The sequence below is a fragment of the Carettochelys insculpta genome, chromosome 2 (genome assembly GCF_033958435.1).
Source record: "Carettochelys insculpta isolate YL-2023 chromosome 2, ASM3395843v1, whole genome shotgun sequence".
In the NCBI taxonomy this organism is placed as follows: Eukaryota; Metazoa; Chordata; order Testudines; family Carettochelyidae; genus Carettochelys; species Carettochelys insculpta.
Genome location: NC_134138.1, coordinates 154,362,031 through 154,384,705, shown reverse-complemented (window position 1 = coordinate 154,384,705; position 22,675 = coordinate 154,362,031). Strand labels below are relative to the sequence as shown.

General features: G+C 44.2%; 2 protein-coding genes across 3 annotated transcripts in view; one reads left to right on the top strand and one right to left on the bottom strand.

The window, feature by feature from the left end:
- NSUN2 (NOP2/Sun RNA methyltransferase 2) overlaps window positions 1-14,798 on the bottom strand; it is a 66,329-nt gene extending 51,531 nt beyond the window's left edge. The window contains exons 1-7 of one of the 2 annotated variants that reach the window (XM_074987882.1): window positions 14,746-14,798; window positions 14,146-14,339; window positions 13,579-13,736; window positions 12,360-12,464; window positions 8,784-8,889; window positions 5,641-5,712; window positions 3,202-3,286 (exon numbers count right to left, since the gene is read on the bottom strand). In XM_074987882.1, coding sequence (XP_074843983.1) covers window positions 3,202-3,286; window positions 5,641-5,712; window positions 8,784-8,889; window positions 12,360-12,464; window positions 13,579-13,736; window positions 14,146-14,199 — 580 coding nt within the window. In that variant the 5' untranslated portion in view covers window positions 14,200-14,339; window positions 14,746-14,798. The other variant, XM_074987881.1, reaches the window with a different exon arrangement.
- Window positions 14,799-14,982: 184 nt separating this feature from the next.
- SRD5A1 (steroid 5 alpha-reductase 1) overlaps window positions 14,983-22,675 on the top strand; it is a 29,968-nt gene continuing 22,275 nt past the window's right edge. The window contains exon 1 of the mRNA XM_074985971.1: window positions 14,983-15,296. Coding sequence (XP_074842072.1) covers window positions 14,983-15,296 — 314 coding nt within the window. The remainder of the gene's footprint in view (window positions 15,297-22,675) is intronic.

Below are 22,675 nucleotides of genomic sequence, written 5' to 3'. Positions count from 1 at the left end.
TCTTGTAACCATAAGAGTTAAGTCTCCTTAGTCAATAAATAAGAACCTGGTTAAGTTGTAACCTGACTCTCCCTGTTACTGTGCAAGCCGAACACAAAACAAAGAACCCAGCTGCTTTTCAGCTGCATTAGCCTGGTCATTGGTGAGAGCGTGCTGAGTCTTGCCGCCTCCACGGGACAGACTCTCTGGGCCACCTGTCAGCCACCCTGGCTGCCCACTGCGAAGGGACTTTTCCTGTCCTAGCAGTTAGACTTGGGTGTTAGAATCCTGGGGCATTCATCAGCCTGCCCGGGCTGCCCGCTGCAAAGGGACCGTCTGTCCTAGCAGTTAAAGATTCAGACGAAAATAAGGGTGTGGGAGCACGAGCACCTGGTGGCCGGGCCTCACTCGCAAGGCAGAATGACCACACACCCCATCTTGGAACGCTATCATACAACGGCGGGAAGGTCTGAAGTCAGGCCAGGAGAAAGAAATCAGAACGTTGACAAGTAGTTGGAGAGTCCCCAAAGAGAACATCCTGACAAGCAGATAGTAAGCCCCCAAAGAGAACAGCTGGGGCTAGTAGCTGGAAGCCCCCCAAATAGAATATCTTGGTTGTACAACATCAGAGGGTCCCAGGGGAGGTTCAGAAAAAGACCAGGGACAGAGGAAATCTTGTAACATGTTCTGACAGGCCGGGAGGATAGAAAGCCCAAATTAGGTAACAAACGCTTTAATTGGCCAGGTATCGAACCCCCAAGTAAGAAACAGTATAAAAGGTGATTTAGCAGGAATAAGGGGGTGGGCTCCTGGACACAAGGCGGAGGCTAGCAACTTCCAGTCCAGACAGCAGACCCCGGCCTGATCACCCGGACGTCACCACCACGAAAGGTCCCAACCAAGACGTATCTCTGACTTGAAGGGCCACTGTAACGTAGTTATTGGTGAGATGTGGGAGCACTGGATGTTATTGGTAAGTCACATGTAATTATATATAGTTATATGTAACCTAGTATTTAGCTTATGCCAAATAAATAACTATCTATCTATCTCTCTATCTATATATATAACAAGTGTTAAGTAATTGTAGTTATGAATAAATGAATAAATCACTATTGGTAAATACCACTAGCTGGTCTAGCTGGGTCTGTATAGAGAATTATTGGGACTTAGAACAGCCACAGGGCATTGTGGTGTTCACAATCGGAGTGTTATTGTTCCTGGTACTCATAATACTGTGGAAACCTAGGTTTTAAAGTGAATACACTGAATCACATATTGCTGCTACACTATATCAGGCTGCTATAAAGGTGGGGTGGTTGGTCCTGGGCCACCCGACTCCCCCCGCTGTATCACACCCCACGTGCACCCACGGGACCCGGAGTAGGTCGGCACATCGTCAAAGGGCATAGGTGGTATCTCACCCGACCATCGGATAACACATGGCTACACCTCTGATACCTGTATTTTTTCAGTTATTTCGAAGTAAGAAAAAGGATTCTGAAGTTAAAGCAGAGTGATAGTAAAGAGAGACTTCTTATAATGAAGAACCAACACAATTTAATACCTAAGGATAACACTAAAAAAATTCCAAAGACAGTCAAATGAATTCATATTTGCATAATGGTGACCAAGGCTTAACTTTTCCATGTGAACGTGATCTCAGCTCTCCACAATTATATAACCCACATAATTCTTACGAATGGCAATGAAGCAAAAAATTTTAAAGACAACCTGCAAATACTTTGAGAAGCCAGCTGCTGGCTAGAGAGCTTTAATGACTCAGAAAGTTGAAGCTGACAATACAATCAAACAGGACCTTTAAAAATGACCTCATGTCAAACTAATCTGATAGCTTTCTTTGATAGGATAACGAGCCTTGTGGATAGGGGAGAAGCGGTAGATGTGGTATACCTAGACTTTAGTAAAGCATTTGATACGCTCTCGCATAATATTCTTCCCAAAAAACTAGGCAAATACAAGTTAGATGAGGCTACTATAGCATGGGTGCACAACTGGTTGGATAAACATACCCAGAGAGTAGTTCTTAATGGTTCTCAATCCTGCTGGAAAAGTATAACAAGTGGGATTCCACAGGGGTCTGTGTTACGACTGGTTCTGTTCAATATCTTCATCAATGATTTAGATATTGGCATAGAAATTACGCTTATTAAATTTGCAAATGATACCAAGCTGGGAGGGGCTGCAACTGCTTTGGAGGATAGGGTCATAATTCAAAATGATCTGGATAAATTGGACAAATGGTCTGAGGTAAACAGGATGACGTTTAATAAGGACAAATGCAAAGTGCTCCACTTGGGAAGGAACAGTCAGTTTCACACATATAGAATGGGGAGAGACTGTCTAGGAATGACTACAGCAGAAAGGGACCTAGGGGTTATAGTGGACCACAAGCTAAATATGAGTCAGTGTGATGCTGTTGCAAAAAAAGGCAGACATGATTCTGGGATGAATTAACAGGTGTGTTGTGAACAAGTCATTCTTCTGCTCTGCTCTGCGCTGGTTAGGCCTCAGCTGGAGTATTGTGTCCACTTCCGGGCACCGCAGTTCAAGAAAGATGTGGAGAAAGTAGAGAGGGTCCAGAAAAGAGCAACAAAAATGATTAAAGGTCTAGAGAATATGACCTATGAAGAAAGGCTGAAAGAAGAGAAGATTGAGAGGAGACATGATAGCGGTTTTCAGGTATCTGAAAGGGTGTCATAAGGAGGAGGGAGAAAACTTATTCTTCTTGGCCTCAGAGGATACAAGAGGCAATAGGCTTAAACTGCAGCAAGGGAGGTTTAGGTTGGACATTAGGAAAAAGTTCCTAACTGTCAGGTTGGTCAAACAGTGGAATAAATTGCCAAGGGAGGTTGTGGAATCTCCATTGCTGGATATTTAAGAACAGGTTAGATAGATGTCTATCAGGGATGGTTTAGATAGTACTTGGTCCTGCCATTGGGGCAGGGGCTGGACTCGATGGCCTCTTGAGGTCCCTTCCAGTCCTAGTGTTCTATGTTCTATGAAATGGAAGTTTAAAATCTTTTACATACACAACCTACATACATACAACACCTCTCTAACCTCATCTTAATAGCTGGAGAATTCAGCACTACTGGTTTTGTTATTTATTAGTACTTGCAAGTGGTCTTTTATACTCAATATCTTGGAAAAAAATCAAAAGCTTCCGAAGCCTTAAGTAAATAGTTCTGACGGACTTACCTGGAAAAGGAACATTCATGTCTGCATGCAACATTTCAATGAGCTGGGCAGTCTTAGACCCTGGTGCAGCACACATATCTAAAATCTAACAATAGAAAGTTTTAGAAGTAAAATAGGTCAAGATTTCTCCAACACATTCAGCAGTTTTTGTTTTAAACTAATTTCCTGCAAAAACAAAAGATGCTTTTTAGTCATAAAAGAAATTATTCAAAAATATGCTACGAAAAAGTCCACTCTAGCTATTTCTCAGCTCAGTTACCTTTGTTCTGAGCATGTACCTATAAGCTAAGGTTATGCCTACACCATCCTTTATGATGGCAAAGCTTACAATTGCTAGGGAAGTGAAAACATATACCCCTGAGCAAGGCAAGTTACATTAACAGACATGCCCTTGAGGAAAGCGGAAGTGCTCCTGCTGACACAGGTACTGCTGCTCACTGAGGCCATGTCTACATGCCATTCCAGAAGGAGCATGCTAATGAGCCAAGGGGAACATTCCAATGAAGGGTAAATTTAAATATCTTGTACCTCATTTACATATTCCCACAAGAGCTCATTTCCAGGAGAGACCTTTCCAGAAGCCAAAGCTGCTGTGTAGGTGGGGTTCTTTCAGAAGACCCCGTCTTCCTGCTAACCCATCCACATCTGCCCAGACTACTGGGGGTCTCTGACCATGCACCACTGCCCACCCCTGGGATATCCCACATCCCTCAAGATTTAGACAGGATCATATAGTACAAGTTATGGACAAGTGTGCTTACTCCCTGTGAATTATCCATGAGCATTAAAAAAAACTCTCCCTCTTTCCTTCTCCCTTTCTTTCAGTCAGTCAGTCACAGTTTTAAAGACCTCTCTTACAGTTCCCTTAGTCATATCTTTTCCATGATGAAAAGTCCAGGTCTAATTAATCTTTCCTGAAATGGAAACTGTTCCATAGCCTCTATTACTAATCTCTCTTCTGTACCTTTTCCAATTTCAAATAGAATTTTTTTTTTAAGATGGGGCAACACCACGTGCACACAATATTCAAAATGTGTGTGCACCATGAATTTATACAGAGACAATAGAATGTTTTCAGTCTCTTTATCCTTTTCCTCATGGGCTTCCAACTTTCTTTTAGCTTTTTTAACTGCCAATGCACACTGAATGGATGCTTTCAGAGAAATAGCCACAATGGCTACATCCACACTAGCCCAAATCTTCGAAATGGCCATTTCGCAGATTACTAATGAGACACTGAAATGCATTTTCAGCGGCTCATTAGCATGCTGCCAGCTGCAGCTCTTCGCAATTGCTGTGTTTTGCTCCCGCGCAGCTCGTCTAGATGGAGGTCCTTTCCAAAGTTGGCAGGGTCCTTTCGAAATCCCCTTAATCCTATCGGCAAAGGACCCCCTTCTGGACGAGCTGCACAAGAGCAAAACACAGCTATTTCGAAGAGCTGCGGCCAGTGGCATGCTAATGAGGCGCTGAATATGTATTTCAGCGCCTCATTAGTAATCTTTGAAATGGCCATTTGCATAGTCATTTCGAAGATTTGGGCTAGTGTAGACATGGCCAATGACTCCAAGATCTTTCTTGAGTGGTAAGAGCTAATTTAGACCCCATCACGTTATATTAATAGTTAGATTATGTTTTCCAATGAGCATCGCTTTGCATTTGTCAACACTGAATTTCATCTGCCATTTTGCTGCTCTATCACCAAGTTTTGGGAGATCCTTTTGTAACTCTTCTCAGTCTGCTTTGGACTAAACCATCTTGAATAGTTTTGCATCATTTGAAAACTTTGCCACCTCGCTATCTGCCCCTTTTCCCAGATCATTTGCGAGTATGTTGCTGATCAGTACGGGTTCCAGTACAAACCTCTGGAAGGACACCACTACTTGTTCCTTTCAATTTATTCCTATCCTTTGTTTTCTATCTTTTAACCAGTTAGGGAGCCATGGACAAACATATGAGAAGTTTCTATACTGCCCCTTATAAACTTGTCAGACATCTTAAGGTAACTGGCAACCAACCTAATCTGTACCCACCATTCACGCTGGTTTGATTCGCTAACTTTGTGATGCTGATAGCACCCTAAACAAAGCAAACCAGAACAGCAATCCTAAACAGCTCTTGCCTGTAACAAAAAGTGAAATACAGTGGAGAGCCTAAAGAAGTAACTCATTGTAAACCGACCATCACAGAAAAGCAAGGGGACAAATACACCACTACCCTTAAATTCTGAAGATAAAATACTTTTGAAGGATGGTGGCAATGAGCTCATTCAAACATTTGTGTGTACCCAGTAGATATGAACTGGAGTCTACAGTCATTGTTACTCTCTATATGCAAAACACTTGGTCTGTCTTCATAAATTGAGCATCAATACAAACATTCCTGAATTTGTAATTTATTTTCCCAAGAAACGACTAGATACCATGTTATTTGGAAGGTTACCTTATGATGAGGACTAACGTTAAGCAACAGAGGAGGGATCATACTGACAGCTTCTTGACGACTAATGTTTCCCTAAAATAAAAAGAGCATGTGTACAGTATTCATCAGCTCTCATACAACTATGATTCTTTTTACAATACAAGATTTACAATATTAACAGTGCTGTATATACTAACTGAATGTGCACTGAAAAAAAGTCGGTACACAAAACATCATACAATTTTTCCCCTTCCCTTGACTCACCTTCCCTTCCCACAACTTTTTCCTTCTTTCCCACCACAGGTAAAGAAAGTTCCCTTTGCTCACCTTCTCTAACCACTCCACGTGCTCCAATGTTCCCATCACATCTCCTCTCTTTCACACTCACTCCTCCGCTCCCTCATTCTCCTTATTCTTAACTTTCCTCCGACTCCTTTGACTCACAATATACACGGGCCTCAGTCCCTCATCTTAAAACAAAAACAAAAACAAAAAAAACCCACCCTCCATCTACTTTTCTATCCAATTAGCCTCCCCTCTCCATTACTGAATTTCCAGAACTATAATCTACAGTCCATAATCTGTCTGTCACTCTTCTCCTCCAATTCCATCCTAAACCTTCTCCAATCTGGCTGCTGCCCTTTGTGCACCACTGAAACGCCTCTTGCCCAAGTCTCTAATCTCTTTTTAGCTAAAACTCAGAACTAGTAATCCACCCTCATCCTTGAACTTGGCCAGCTTTGACACTACCAATCACTCTTCTCTTGAGATCCCGCACTCCTGGGCTCCTACCTGCTTCTTCCTCATACTGTTTGGAAGATACTCCTCATCTCTCATTCCAACTTTCTGTGGAGATTCCACGGAGCTCTACCCTTGCTCTGTCATTCTTCTCCCCCTCTTTCCTCTGGGTTCTCCAATTTGCTATCATAAATTCAATTACCATCTATTTGCCAATGATTCCTAGCTGTCTTCTCCATACCTACAGTCTTCAATCCCAAGTAAAATCTCAGCATCTCTTGCTAACCTCTTCCTCATGGATGTCTAACCATCCGATCAAGTACAATATGACTAATATAGATGTCTCAATCTTCCCCCTTCCAATAACTTTCCTTGAGCACTGTGGACAATGCCACCATGTTGCTCGTCACTCAGGCCTACAACCATAGTATTACAGTGTCAGATCTTCGTCTAGTGCCTCGTATCTAGGCAGTCCCAACCTCGCAAATACTTTCTGCACAACATCTCTAAAATGTTGCCTTTCACGTCCACTCACACAGCTAAAACCCTCAGCCAGGTGCTTATTTCACACCTCAACTACCAGATCTTTTTCTCTAGCCCTAAATGCAGTCTTGTCCTGCTCATATCTATTCACAACAGGGTATTGTTCCTAATCAGTACACAGATAATAATAGTGGCCATTCTGACAGCACTAATCCATTCTAAGTTTTATTACAAATTTAAATATCAAATCTCACAAAAAAAACTGACAAATCTGAGCCAAGCAACAACTTTGTTTTATCCCATTCAAACTTCTCTTCTTTCCCTTAAGACTATAAGGAATATATTGGGTATTCGTAAGAAGAAGCAAACTACAGAGTGACTCCAGTCAAGCACAGTACAAGCTTCCTCACCTTCCTCCGTTAAAGAATTCAAATCCTGAAACATCTCTATTATTCTCAAAAAAGACTAACAGAGACAGACTAAGTTTTGTACCAATGATGAGTGATTTTTGGGTGCCTGCATTTTTGGATACTAAACCCGAATGACCTGAAGTTCTCAGCAGTGGGCTCTCCCTTCTGCACAAGAAAGAAAATTAAGAACCATTAAGGCATTTCAAGTTTGGGAATTAAAAATCAGAAATACTCAAAATTTATTGGTCAGTTTTTAAAATTTAACCCAAACTTTTGCAATTCTTACTCTGTTCTGGTCATGTGACATTGAACACTGTCCACAGTAGACTTCATGAGATCTAACCTCTCTCTCTGGAAATCACATACAGGACTTTTGAACACTGATAAATAAAGCCATGCACAGATAAAACTTGTATTCACATCTGCAGCTGCAAAAATGAATGCCAAATATCCATATTGACACAAAGATGCACTCATCCCCCTGCAGATGTGAATGGAATACATGCAAATTTGCAGGGTTCTAGATACAAAATCTGCATGCTTATCCACAAAAATAAGCCATGGATATCTGCATACACATTTGCAGATATAAAGCGGATATCTGCAGATTTGCAAGAGTCTACTGATAAAACACCCCAATCCCAATAAAAAAAATAGTAATCAACGTAATACAATTAATAATTGGGACATGTAAACATGTTGATGTGTTAGAAAGGCTCCCTACAGCATTTTAACAGTTTTGTTTGAAACACCACTAACTGAAAAATACTAGGAAACAGTACAAAGAGACTGTCCCTTTCAATATATACTGCTATAGTGAGTATATTATTAGGCCATACAGAGCCTCTTCCAACCCCACACCTGGTAGCTCTGATTCTGGACATCTATGTAAGAACATAAAAATTGCTAATAAATGAAGCCACAAAAATCAACAAAGTCCAACAAATCTGAAACCCTAATTACAACCCAAGTGGTCACTATCTGGGGTTGCCTACTTGGTAGGTGACAAAGTATATCACAAAGGTGATTTGTAAGCATGCAGACATCTGCCACTCTATACGATCTGCACAGACAGATGTAAAATCCTGTTTAATTGGTTAACCTGTCAAACATGATGTTTCACCAGTTAACTGATTAGGTGCTTCCCCACCCCCACCACAAACTGGGTCAACAGCCCTCAACAGCCTGCCCCCAAGCAGCCCTGCCTGAGATATGTCCACTGCAGACAAGGGCCACTCTGGACAACTGTCACTCCTAAGCTCACTGTGGGAAGTGGCTGCTCTAGGTGGCTGGCATTAACGTGAAGTAGGTAACTTAAGAGTGGCCAACACTGCCTACATAGAATAGTTATAGTGGAGCATGTAACGGCGTTATGAATTAAATCCCTCAAGAGCACACCATCCACAATGCGTAGACAACTCTCCACTTCCCAATTAAAAAAGTGTTTTGATTCTAAAAAAAGGAAAGTCAGCTTTGGTCACAAGTCATTTATGAGTCTGTTACATTTTATTTAAATTTAAAAAAAGGCCTTACACATTCTGTCTCGCTAACCAGAAACTGATGAAACTTTTCCAACTGCGGGGACTTCCGCAAGATTTTTCTGCTCAAATTAGTGTGCCACGCTAGCTCTTCTGGATACCTGATAAAACAAACAAAGAGTGCAACTCATCACAAATTAATCCAACATCAAAAGCTTTTCTAAGTGGAAATATACAGCCACTTTTCTTCAGGCAATTTACAAACTGTCTAAAATATTTACATTCAAGTTTTTCTGAAGTACTGTATGCAGAATATAGACCAAAATTAAAATATAAAAGAGATCATCAAATAAGACAAATATTAAACTTCTAAGATTCCAGCATTCAAACAATTCCGTTACAACTCTCAATCTTTTATCGTAAGAGCCTAGCTGAATCCACACCACAGGTACTCAGAGCAAAAATCCGTCTTTGGGCCATTTAATCTCAGTAAGAAAACATGTAAATTCAACAGGACATTATTATTTCCTTCCTGCTCCTACCTGTGATGTCATCAGTGCTGAACAGACTGTGAGGCTATTATTAATCTTCGCACTAAAGCAACATCACAGTGAACAATGGCTATGAGATTCGTAGCAGACTACCAAAAAGATCACACAAACCACTGCCCAAAAAAATTTCCACTGGACTATTTGCTTGTGGTTTGGCAAGTGGTCAGAGCACTGCAAGCACACTCACAATCAGACAAGTTAATACTAAGTCTGAAAAATGAACTTAAAAAAAAAAAAAAGATTCTCATTTTCCTCAGATCATTTTCCATTCAATTATAAGAAATCCTACATGGTGGTCACTAGAATTACACTGGATACAAAGTTTTCAAATAATCCCGTGTTGTTATCCTTTTACTAATAGAACTATGGGATACCAAAAAACACACCCAACTCTACAACAAGCTTTATTTTAGCTATGAAAATGGCAATAGAAGAAATAGGTGCCAGAACCAGTACCACTGAACACCCTAAGTCAGGAGTCAGCAACCTGCAGCTCTTTAAACAATCACTTGTGGATCTGGGCGCTGCTGCTGCTGACTCCTCTTATGGCTCCCTGCCCTGTCACACTGAAATAAGGGCACTAACGCCCTGCTAGCTGTTAAACTAATTAAATTTAATGCCATTATTTCAGCGTGACAGGCAGGGAGCTGCTCACGCTGCATTTGGGGAAGGTGAGTAGGAGAGCTGTGGGAGGAGCACCCAAAGTCTGCCCCCATTACAGCTGTGCACCCGCACTGAGGAAGGAAGGGTGGCAACTGCAGAAGAGCAGCGGCAGCATACAGAGCCCTTCATCTGAAGTAGGTTAATCCTGGGGAAGTGGGGGTAGGGGGTGCTGAGAGGGGTTGAGCGTGGGAACAGGGAGGCACAGAATGCTGATGTAAACCAGGCACAGCTTCTTCCTTGTCCTCATTTGCTCTCCAATCCAGGAGCGAAAGTAACAAACTTTCTAACTGGCACGGTAACCTACTGGTAAGGTTCAGAAAAGGGCAACTAAAGGGTTTGGAACAGGACCCATATAAGGAGAGGCTAGAGAGACTGGGACTTTTCAGCCTAGAAAAGAGGAGATTGAGGGGCAATATCATAAAGGTATAGAAAATCATGAATGGTGTGAAGAAAGTGAATACAGAAGAGTTATTTACTTGTTCCCATAAGATAAGAACTATAGGACACTAAATGAAATTAATGGCTAGCAGGTTCAAAACTAATAAAAGAAAGTGTTTCTTCACACAGTGCACAGTCAACCTGTGGAACTCCTTGCCAGAGGATGCTGTGAAGGCCAGGACTCTAACAGAGTTTAAAAAAAGAGCTCAATAAATATTTGGAGGTTAGGTCCATAGATGGCTATTAGCAAGGGGTAAAGAAAGGTGAATAGCCTTTTGTCGAAGGTGGGAGATGGATGGCAGGAGACAGGTCGCTTGATCATTGTCTTCAGTTCACCTCCTCTGGGGCACCCAGCATTGGCTACTGTCGGCAGACAGGATACTGGGCTAGACGGACCTTTGGTCTGTCCCAGTGTGGCTGTTCTTATGGTACAAATCATTGTATGTGTGCTGTCCTTAAAACAGGGGTTACCAAAAGTACGGTTTAACATAATTTTTTTGGACTGCCTCATATTCACACGCATTGTGCCTCCTGAATTACTGAATTTGTAAAGTGAATTTGAAAAAAAAATGGATCTTCCTGCCATTTTGGTTGCAGACTCCCCTGCTCTAAGTTAATTTCTAGTAGCACCAAGAAACTTATGTGTGTGAAAAATTACATCTGCAGAGCTGATGTTGGTCCTGGGGGACCACTTCCAGCCATGGGCGAGGAGCCCCAGCAAGTAAGGAGCACAGAGCTGCTGTCAGCCCCAGGCAGAGTGCCACTGTCAGCTGGGGGAGAGGGCAGCAACAATGCTGAAAGGAAATAAGCGCCCCCTCCTCCTGCTCAGACCACCCCACCCTGCTTCTCCACCCCCTCTTCTGCCCAGGACCTCCCTCCCCACCCTGCTCCTGCCCAGACCGCCACCCTCAGCCTGTTCCTGCACCCTCCCCGAGACCTCTCACCTCCAGCCCACTCCTGAACACCTCCACCCACTGCTGTACCTTACTTCCTACCCAAATCCCCAAAGCCTAACCCACTCCTGCACCCTCCCTTCCACCCAAACCACACACCCTTAGCCCACTCCTGCATGCCCCCCCCATACAGCCCCACTCCCACACTTGCTCCTGCACACTCCCTCCTGGCCAGAACCCACCCACAGCCCATGAGGATGGGGAGAGAAACTGCAGAAACCTTCTTGTATAAGAAGCCATTTCACATCCCTTACTTCTACACATACACAAGAGCCTGTACTTTCCTTGACCTGTTTGGGAATGGCAGGGAGGATGAGCTCTATGGAAAGCATTAATGGACTGTTTGCAGTTAAGGCTCCAGCTACCTGGTACCTGTTTCTCTTTGCTGATAACGGTTTCTCTTTGAGAAGTGATTTACGATTCTCTAACTGATTGCCTCTGACACTGGGTTTTGTTTGTGTAAGGGTATAAAATACTAGAGTTAGCTGCATCAAGCAGCCTTGCTAGACCTGGTTTTACTAGTGTCCATTTAGGCTCATCTGTTGCCTTATTGAATTCAATAAAGCTGAATGTTAGCCACCTAAACACAGAGAAGTCTTGTGCTTCAACAGAAGCAAACCTACAGCAGGCTCTGCAGGATTCCAACAGGGACTCTGGCCCCAGACCCATGCGATGGTGGGGGCTCTGGCATCAGCCCATGGCTATGGCCTGTGTGACAAGAGCCACCACAGTAGGGTTCCAGCCTGAACCACACACTGCAGTGGGAGCCTCAGGGGGGCTCTAGTCCCAGCTCCTTGCTATCATGGGGGTCAGCGCAGAAGGGGTTCTGGCCCCAGCCTCAGCCCCCCTCCTGTGCTCTGGGGGGGGGGGGGGGGAGTGGGCTGAGCTCTCCAGGTACGCAGTTTACAATTGGCTTGTGCGCCAACAGTGGAATGTGTGCTAAAGGGTTGCCAACCCCAGCATATAAGATAGCAAAACTCTAAAAACAACATAGTCTTATTGTACAAAGTCTCTTAGCTTTCTTACCACTTTAACGGTTGTGGCATTTCAATTTTTTGCCCATCTACCACCAGGTCCTGCAACTCCTTGAAATACTTGGTTTTTAGACAGTGGAGAATTTCTTTTGCATGGCTACAGAAAAATGAAAACATTTACAATTAAATAAAGATTTGATCTGATAAATAATAAGAGTTCAATTGAACAAAACTATTCGAAATATAACACTTTCATGAAACACAATGCCCCCCATAGCACAGTTTTCTGGGCCGTGAGTGGTTCAGAACACTATCACCTAGATTTTATTCTTCCCACTTTAAGCAGCAAGATCCCACTTTTGCTGTTGGTTCATAAGTTTGCCTAAACAGCTCAAGCAACACAGTGAACCTTATGTCAGTTTCGTTTTACTGCTCCTGTTAGCTGACGTGCTACGTTCACTAGTGCAATTTTTGTGTTACTACTGCTATTCCTGGGGACACTGGTCAAGGGGATGCACAAACAGGAAGCAGAGTAGCAGTGGGCAAACTGTAAGCCACATGCATCCCATCAGGGTTCTACATGTGGTCCATGATATGCTTAGTTTAACACTGCCCATACACACGATTACCAAACATCACTGTTTTCTATACATTTAGCTTTTTTCCTACTGGTATGACTAATGTGGCATACCTGTAAAGCAAGGGCATATGAAGTGATTTTGTGCAGCTGCACACAATAGTGACTGTGAGAGCCACATTCTCCTTCTGCACACAATAGTGCAATATGTGGTTAAATCAGCATACCCCACAGACTCTCATGCAAATATCATTAGCAAAACTACCCGATTCCAGGAGACCCTCTTGGTTATAATCATCTTGTGGCCCACTGAGATGAAGTAAATCCACTCATACAGCCCACTCACTGGCTTAAGTGCCCCCTTGCAGAAACACACAAATGAAAAACTGCCAGGGGCCATAAATCCCTCATCTGAGGCAGCTTGACACCATTACTGCTCTCTATGCCCCACAAACGAACACAGCCCTCTCCAGATAAAAACGTCTACCTGCTGATACAAGTCTCTCAGCAGACATCAGCAGCCGCTGAGCCGCAGAGCTCTACCTCCAACAGGCTTGGGCAACGGAGAGAAATGGGGTCTCGCTGCGAGGTAGCCGCCCCGGGGTCTGACACCACCTCCGAGCATCACTGCTCTGTCGTCGGCGTCTCTAGCAGGCCTGCGCGGCCCTCCCCGCTCTGCGGCGACCGCTCTCACCTCTTGTAGCCGGTGATGCGCAGGGTGGCGGGGAGCGGCTCCCGCAGCACCGCCATGAACGGCTCCCACTCGCCCTCAGGCACGACGCGCAGCTCCCGGTAGTAGTGCTCGAACAGCGCGTTCTCCTTGACGATTTCGGGGTAGCCTCCTTCCCAGCCCTGCAAGAGGCGGCGGCCAGCGGGTTAGACATGACGCCCGGCTGAGGGGGAAGCTCCCGGAGGGGAGGTGACTGGCAATCACGAGCCCATCGCGCTCGGGCCGCAAGGCCTTCGCGGCGTCAGTGACCCCGATCCGATCCACCCCGCCCCGCCCAGCCCAGACGCTGCTCACCGCCTGATCCCGGCCCTGCACATCCCCGCCGCCTCCTCGCTCGCGGCGCTGCTCCTGCCTCTGACGGTTGCGGTGCCTGCGGCCCATCGCGGCCTAGCGCTGCTTTCTCAGCCGAAGAGCTCTGAGTTATCACGTGGCCGGCAGGAGCCGGGCTCGCAGGTCCCTGCGCGTGCGCGGGGTCCTTGTTGGCTCACCGCTGTTCACGGAAAGCCCCCAAGTGGCAACTTGTGAATTCACCTGCAGCTCAAACGCAATTGTGCTACTGTTCTCCTTCGCTGAGCCAGCCACCATCGCGACACTTCATCGCTTTTAGGAACCAGGCTCCGCCCGGCGGGGACGCGCAACTCCGTATCGCTTGCCCGTCATTCATGTATATTTTCCAGGTGGCGTTCATTAGGGCCTGCTCGCCTTAGCCAGTTGGGCGCCACTCCCTGAAGGAAAAAGGGGGTAGAGACTATGCCCAATCGCTCTCGTTTTTGTATTGGCTAAACAGAAAGATTGACAGCCCAAGTTGCCCAATCATCGTTTGCAAAAGTCGATCACGCGACTCCTGCCCTCCAATGGCGAGGAGAAGCTCCAGTAGAGCCTGCTAACGGACACATCCCGAACAGCTTCGAGAGCAGCAAGAAGTCCTGTGGCGCCTTATAGACTGACAGACGTTTTGGAGCACAAGCACTCAGGATGGCGCTCAGGGAAAGATCTGAGATGCATCTGATGAAGCGGGTCTTTGCCCACGGAAGCTTATGCCCCAAAATGTCTGCTAGTCTATAAGGTGCCACAGGACTTCTGGCTGCTCTCCAAGCTGCAGACTAACACGGCCACCCCTTTGATACTTACCCAAGCAGCGGCTACTTCGAGCGATCCCCGCTGCGCGTGGCAGCCTTGCCGACGGGGAGCTGGGCGGGGTTGCTAGCCCCGCCTCCTCCTCGCGATTGGTCGGTCCGCGCCGGCCTCCCGCGCGCACGCTGCAGGGGCGGTAGGGCAGTGGTGCGGCTGGTTGGTGCACTCGACGGCGTCTTTGCCGGCGGACTGCGCTTCGCTCCGTGGTGCTGAGGGGACTGAGCGCGCCTGGGCATGGGGTCGGCCTGCGCGCTGTGGCCGCGGCTGTCGGGGCTGGAGGAGCAGCGCCTGCTGCGGAGCCTGTCCTACGGGCTGGTGGGCTTGGGTGTGGTTGTCATGCTGGTGAGGACCCACCTGCCCCTGCCCTATGGGCGCTACTCCTCGCGCAGCTTCGGCTGCCCCGTGGCGGTCCGACTGGCCTGGGCGCTGCAGGAGCTGCCGTCGCTGCTAGTCCCGCTGGGGCTGAGCCTCTTCAGCGGCGCCGCCCGCGTCTCCGAGTGGCCCAACCGGGTCCTGCTGGCGCTCTTCATGGGACATTACCTGCACAGGTACCGGCGCCTCGTCCGGGGCAGGCTCACCCCGTCTGAGTATCCTGGGAGCGGCACCCCTGAGAGGGCGTGTTTCTGTGTCCGCTTCTACCCAGTCCTCTGGGGTGGGTGTGCTGGAGCTGCTATGACACGTCCCCACGCCGGGGCTGTGGCTACACTGGAGAGGTCTGTGGACAGAAGGGCATTCTGTCAACGGAGTCTCGACAGAGCTCTGCTTTTGCCTTGACAGAGTTATCCCTCAAAAATCTGACAAGTCTCAGAGATGTGGCCGTGTTAGTCTGTATCTTCGAGAACAACAAGCAGTCCTGTGGCACCTTATAGACTAACAGATATTTTGGATAGTAACAGAGAGGAAGCCGTGCTAGTCTATACACTATCAAAACAAAAAGCAGTCAAGTAGCACTTTAAAGACTAGCAAAATAGCTTATTAGGTGAGCTTTCGTGGGACAGACTCACTTCTTCAGACAGAAGTGGGTCTGTCCCATGAAAGCTCACCTAATAAGATATTTTGGAGAATAAGCTTTTGTGGACCTGCTTCATCTAACAGGACTTTTTGTTGTTCTCAACAATTTGAGGCTTAACTCTCTGTCAACAGAGTACTATCAACACTTGTCAGGCAGCCCACTTTACAGAGCTGCCATCCTACTTTCTGTCATCAAGGGGCAGTGCAGTCTGGCAGTTCTCCTTCAACAGAGCAAGTTGTGTGTAGTGGCAATCTGTCACCAGATGCTTCCAGTGTAGACATAGCTGGGGAGTTGGAAGAGACCAACATGGAGACACTCCCTCCCAGGGTCTCCTCTTCTTTGAAAGTTCAAATAGGCTAGCTTTAGACTTGGGGGCCAGATGGGCTGTGCAGTCTCTCTGTGTTGCTGGGCCCCAGAGCTTCAAGTGCAGACCTGTCCTCTTCCCTGGTTGGTCTTGTGCACCTCTGTGGTGTGATCTCATATCTGTACAGTGTGTTAGGTGTTGCTGGCCATGTGGGGATGGGGGCATGCCGGGTTGGGGTTTGAGGAGACCAAAGCAGTTCCGGACTGTTGGGGTAGTCTGGGAATGCACCAGTGATCACCCTATCTCTCCATCTTGCATACCTGGGTTCGTGCAAGGTGGGGCTCAGGTTATGCTTGTGTCCTTACCTGAATAACATATAACCACATAGATCACTGTTTCAACTACATTCAGCCTCAAGATATGCGCTTATCTCACATTAGCATGATTGGAGGGGGACTTTGGAAGCTCCAGCCAGAGGCAGCCACCACTGCACAGGTGAGGGGGGAGCAAATCCCCCTGTCAAAAGGGAACAGAGTTGTGCCAGCTCTTCCCCTGAATGCTGTCACCGGGGGTGGATGGGAGCCCCGTGTTAACAGGGAGGCCCCTGTTAAAAGGGTGCTGGCTGGTGGAGCAAAGCTTCCACAGCTCAGTCACAGGCAGCAGCTGCCAACGCACAGGCAATGGGGGAGCAGATCTCACTATCAGAGGGGAACAGATCTTTCCCTGAGTGCTATCTAGGGGGAAGAGTGGGGGTCAGGCTCAGGCTCAGGCTCAGGCTCAGGCTCAGGCTTGGGCACTCCCAACTGCTCCCCTGTTCCCCCTCCCCCCCCAGCAAGGGTTCTTAAGGGAAGAGCTCTTTTCCCTTTTGACAGTGGGATCTCCTCCTGCCTCACCTGTGTGGCTCCCTGCTAGCCTGTTCAAGCTGGGAAGCAACATTTCAGCTGCCTCCCAGCATGAATGGGCTCCTGTGGGGTCAACATTTCCACTTGCAGGGGTTCTGCAAAGAACTGTGTTAAGGGGAAATGAACAAAATTTCACAACACTCTTGGACAGCTCACCTAGAACACCAGTGTGCTGTGGCAAACGGGTTGAAAGCCACTTCATTAAGCCTCAAAGGTCCCAGCTTCAGTTCTACCTGTCAGCAGTTACACCTTCCCACGGCAGAAGCTATAGAAAGACCTGGAGGCATCTTTATCTCATCTCATTCCTGTTCCAGCTTCTCTCCTGTTCGAACATGTGGACTACGGATTTATACCAGTGGGAGCATTCTAACAAAGGGACTGAAGTCCGTCAGTGAATTGGAAGTAATCAGAGATTGACTTAAGTCAGCAGGATGGGTTTTTTTTTTGTTGTTTTTTTTTGGTCACTATTATAAACCTGAACCAAGAACACTACAGTTTTACATGTTTGGTTCCTCTAACCAGTTTTAACTTTCACCTTTTGCCTTCTTTTTATAAATAAACCTTTAGATTTTAGTAACAGAGAGAAAGCCATGCTAGTGTATATACTATCAAAACAAAAAAGCAGTCAAGTAGCATTTTAAACAAAATAATTTATTTGGTGAGCTTTCATGGGACAGACCCATTTCTTCAGACCATAACCGTACCAGAATAGACTCAATATTTAAGGCACAGAGAACCAAAAACAATAATCAAGGTGGACAAATCAGAAAAAAAAAAGATCAAGTGAGCAAATCAGAGAGTAGAGGGGCAGAAGAGGTGGGGAAGCCAAGAATTAGATTAAGTCAAGTATGCAAATGAGCCCCTATAGTGACCCAGAAAACTCCAATCTCGGTTCAAAGCACATGTTAATGTGTCGAATTTAAATATAAAAGACAGTTCAGCAGCCTCTCTTTGAAGAGTGTCGTGAAACTTCCTCTTCAGTAACACGCAAACTCTTACGTCATTAACAGAATGGCCCATTCCATTAAAATGCCAGCTAACAGGTTTGTGGATCAGGAGTACCCAGATGCTTTGTATATTGGACAGACTTCAAACTCTCTTAGACAAAGAGTTAATGGGCATAAAACAGACATAAAAACACTTCTGATCCACAAACCTGTTAGGCGGCATTTTGTGCATGTGCATGTACTGCAGGTTCAGATAAGGAGCAGAGTGGGAAAAAAATCTAGAAGAGTGAACAGACAGGTCCAAATGTCAAAGAAAATAATGATGAAAAACATTTAAGTGGTGCTGAAAAGAGAAGGTGAGAAACAGAAGTCGAAGATCAGAATGTAAGCCTGCCTCTGTTGCAGGAGCAGTTATTTCATTGGACTGTACAGAGACACTCAGTGATAATGTTAATCATGGCTGGGAAGAACATGATGTATGTTGTAGTGAAATTCTTTTACCAAACAAAGAACACTTTAACTGCTGTTACGAAACATGCTAGCATCACGATTACCTTTCTTCTGAATTCACTGACATGTCTGTGTTTTGTTTGTGTTTTTTTTTAAGTAAACAAGTATAGAATGGAGTTTCCTTGGAAAAGCTGAGTTCTGCTGTAGTAAAATAAGGTATAGATTTATGACATTAAATCTATGGCATTAAAGACTATGGTCTTTGGTCACAATGCTTCCAAGTAAGAAGTGTGTATTGTGTAATATAAAATAAGAAAATGACAGTGGCAACTGGCAATGCCTAGATTTCTCTTACTGCAGCTTTCTGTATTTTATACTTGAGTGATAGATTCTAAATTTAGTTAGCTAATTCTTATAGCTTATTTTAATTAGTTAAGCAACAGCCAACTCAGCAAACAGCTTGGGAATTTACTTGTCAAATCACACTTATACTAACAGGCTTAGAGAGTCTTGAAGAATGATGGCTTGCAAATTATGTAAGTCGGGTGTATAAAATGGGGGAATGAAATGTAATAAGAGGGTGTGCAGTGTGATCGGCTGGTGGGTCTCACTCATCCATCTAATTAAAAATGTTGAAATGTTAGTTTTTAAAGGTGTAAAGTCACACTCACACACAAATTTTTACATTCTGCAAACTTATTATAAATGTCAAAAGGTGGTTTGTTTGTTCATATGAACATACATGAAATTTCTGTAGGTTTGGATTACATTAGATGGGTTGTGGGTTCGAGGCTGCTAATTGCAGGGATGAAAAGTGGGATCTGACATAAAAAGTTTGCTCATCCCTGTTTTAAGTTACTAACCAGTTGATTCACTCAGTCATCAACACATGTTCATCTGCATTGCTTTTTCTCAATAAGTCTCATGCAGGATATTGCAGGTAACTACCTTGTTTTGTCAGAGCAAAGTTTGTACGTAGAACAGATTGCATGGTCAGGGCCCTCTGTTGTGTTAATATTAGAGTTGGTTGGAAAATGTTATGATAAAGCTTAGCAGATTGTCTGGAACAAAATGTTTCACTGAGTCTGTGGTAGAATTGATTAAAGGTTCACTGAAACCTGGATAGTTTGTAGCAGATAGCCATGAAAGTGACAAGAATCTCAATTTTATGGTTTGTTTGAGGAATACCTCTATTTTTTACAGTTATTTTAAAAATCTGGTTTGGCAAGACATTTTGTCCTAACATATGCCAATTTGGGACTTCCTAATAATCTCTCAAGTTAAAGTCTGAGTTCTGGCTAGCTTTAATAAATTTAAGTCCATTGCTCAGAGTTCAACATTTACGTGCTATTGCACAGTGATGTCACCAGTACAGATTACAGTGGTTATTGTTTCCTTCTACTAATCTGCCACACAATTCCTTCTACTAATCTGCCACTTTTTGTTTTTAAAGTGATCTTATTCAACAGTTCACCATTATGGAAACAAGGTGATAACCTCAGTGGAAAACCACTAGTATAGATAAGGTACACATTTTTATCACTATGTTGTGAAACTTTGCTAAGATTAGCTCATTCTGTGGGAAGAGACAAATTCATTTTTAATTTTTTCCGAAGACTGGGGTATCACTATCCTGAATCCATTGTGGATCTTATATTGATGTAATTGAATGGTTTGCATGAAGATCAGGGTTTAAACTCTAGAGCAGAGTACACACAGCATCTTTACCATCATGGTGCTATCTTAATTCTCACCCAACAAGCACATACATTTCCTGATTCCCTATTTTGTAGCTGTTTTAAACCACCCATGATTTCATCAGCACCCCTAATTTACTGGATCTCCAAAGTGACTCTTGTTGTTTCCTGTTTGCTCATTTCCCCTGAGAATCATGGGAGACAATGACCGTTTTTAATTTTTAAGGTTAGTCCTTATAATTATGAAGAGCTTGAAAAAAATCTGTTATCAAACTGAAAATTCATGTGATATTTTTCTCTGGTAAACAGATGAATCACTGTCATGGGTGGTGGTTGCACAGGTGCAATTGAAGGCGATGCCTAAAAGTTATAAGGTTGCATATTGGCTTGCTTTCAGCTTGTGCAGTTCAGAAAAAAAAAAAGGCAAATTTTTCATACCTCTGTAAAGTCTTCCATTACGTTTCACATTGTACAGAACAATAAAGGATTATCTTAATTAGAGCCACATAAATACAGTTGGACTTTATATATAGGAACTAAACTTCCCATCTGGTGGTCTTTAGATGAGATGTATGGCTGTCATGTTTAAGACATTCAGATTCTTAGTATCCATTAGTCAAGGGATGGACTGTCTTCTCAGTAGGGAGCTTTTTTGCAGTTCTCATTTGTGTATAGCTTTGGTGGGTCGGTAACCCTAACCCAAAAAAGTCTAGGCTAATGCTACCCATTGTCACTCTTTTTCTGCAAAAGTATTTGGGCCAAATACACTTTGTTTGCAAATGGATAAACATCTTACTGAATGAAATCCCAGTTTTCCTGATTCAAACTACCATATTTTACAGCAAAAACTAGGGCATATCCTCTTCTTCTTTAGGGAGGTTGTGGAATCTCCATCACTGGACATTTTTAAGAGAATAATTGAACACCTGTCATTGCTTGTCTTGGAACTGCCAAGACCATGGGAGACTAGACTTGCTGATCTTTCGAAGTTCCTTCCAGTTCTGTTATTCTGAGTCTATATCAAGGAACTCTGTGTTTGTGGTAGTGAGCACTATCCCATAAGACATTCAGTTTCTGGAATGGCATTTCATAACATGCTGGCTCAGAGTTGCCAATAAACTTTATTCAGCTACTCCAACTGCAAACTTCCATTATCTTTGGAAATAGCTATGCAGTCAATAAGGCTGTGTCTACAAGGCCTCCAAAACTCAAAATGAGATACGCCATTTGCACTAACCAAATTGCATATCTTATTTCAAAATTAGGCTATTTCAGCATTTGGTGCTGTCTAAACAGTGCCAAATGTCAAAATAATGGTCTGTTTTGAAGCATCCCCTACTCCTCATACAACAAGAAGTACAGGAATGCTGAAACAGTGTGCCTGTTATTTTGGAAAAATATTTCAAATAGCTGGCAAGTTTCAAAGACCCAGAGTAACTGTTTTGGGATTTGAGGTATTCCAAAATAGCTCTGCCATGTAGACATATCCTAAGTGTGTCAATGTTTCTGTGATTAAAAAACAGGCAGAGCCCATACCATTTTGATTTACCTACATTACGAAAACAGCAGACTTGTGATTCATGGCTCATACTGGCAGTAGTGGAAACTACTGCAGATGGGTCTCAGGCATATTTTTCTCCCCTTTATCACTTTATATAACCCCACACTCAAACTGGTCATTGCTAAGGAATTTGCCAAAGTTTCACAATGCAGTGTAAGCTTGCTTGGACATGAGTAACTCTACTGGACAAGACTTTATTTCTTGGGTAATAAGTTAAGTGAATTAAATGAACCAGCAGATGGAAACAGAATGCGCTAGTTATGGTAGGAACATAAAAATCATTGTTTGGTACAGAAAATGATTTAAAGGCTAGGTTACAAACAGTAGACCTGCCATTTCACATTTGAGTTCTTTCAGGACTGTTGGGTGAATGTCATCTGGTCCTGGTGACTTATTACTGTTGTTAACAGTTTGCTCCAAAACCTCCTCTAATGACAAGAAAATGTCCAGGGACTATGTACAATGGAAAAGATAATGTATAAGATAAGCCTGAATTGTAAAATGAGGTAAAGAGTACATTCTTGGATAATGCATGCTGTACCGGCACTGGTTTCTACAAGGAAATCAAACAAATCCTAAAACATGATACAGTGTATAGTAAAAGCAAAATAATGTGTAAATATATATAAAGAAAGAGGTCTGCTGTGTAACTTTGGATGTGAACCACACCTTATACCCAGCCCATATGCTTAAGTCTGATCAATTTAGAATATCTTTGATGCATGTCAGATAAAGGAATCTGAGTGACAAGAGTACATTTGAACTGAGTTCTTGGGGAACCAAGTGGAAGAAATCTCACGGGAATGTCAAAATGCAGCTGCACTAGTGTTAGCAACACTGGGGCTGTTGGGGTAGATAAGATTGTCATGAACAACAAGAAGTCGTGTGGCACCTTATAGACTAAGATATTTTGGAGCATGAGCTTTCATGGGCAAAGACCCGCTTCTTCAGATGCATGAGACTGTCATGAGCATTGTTACGTTGTTTAGAAGTAGGAAGGAGGTACTTCAGTGGTCACTTCAGAAATTTGTTACAACTGAATAACTGCAACAGT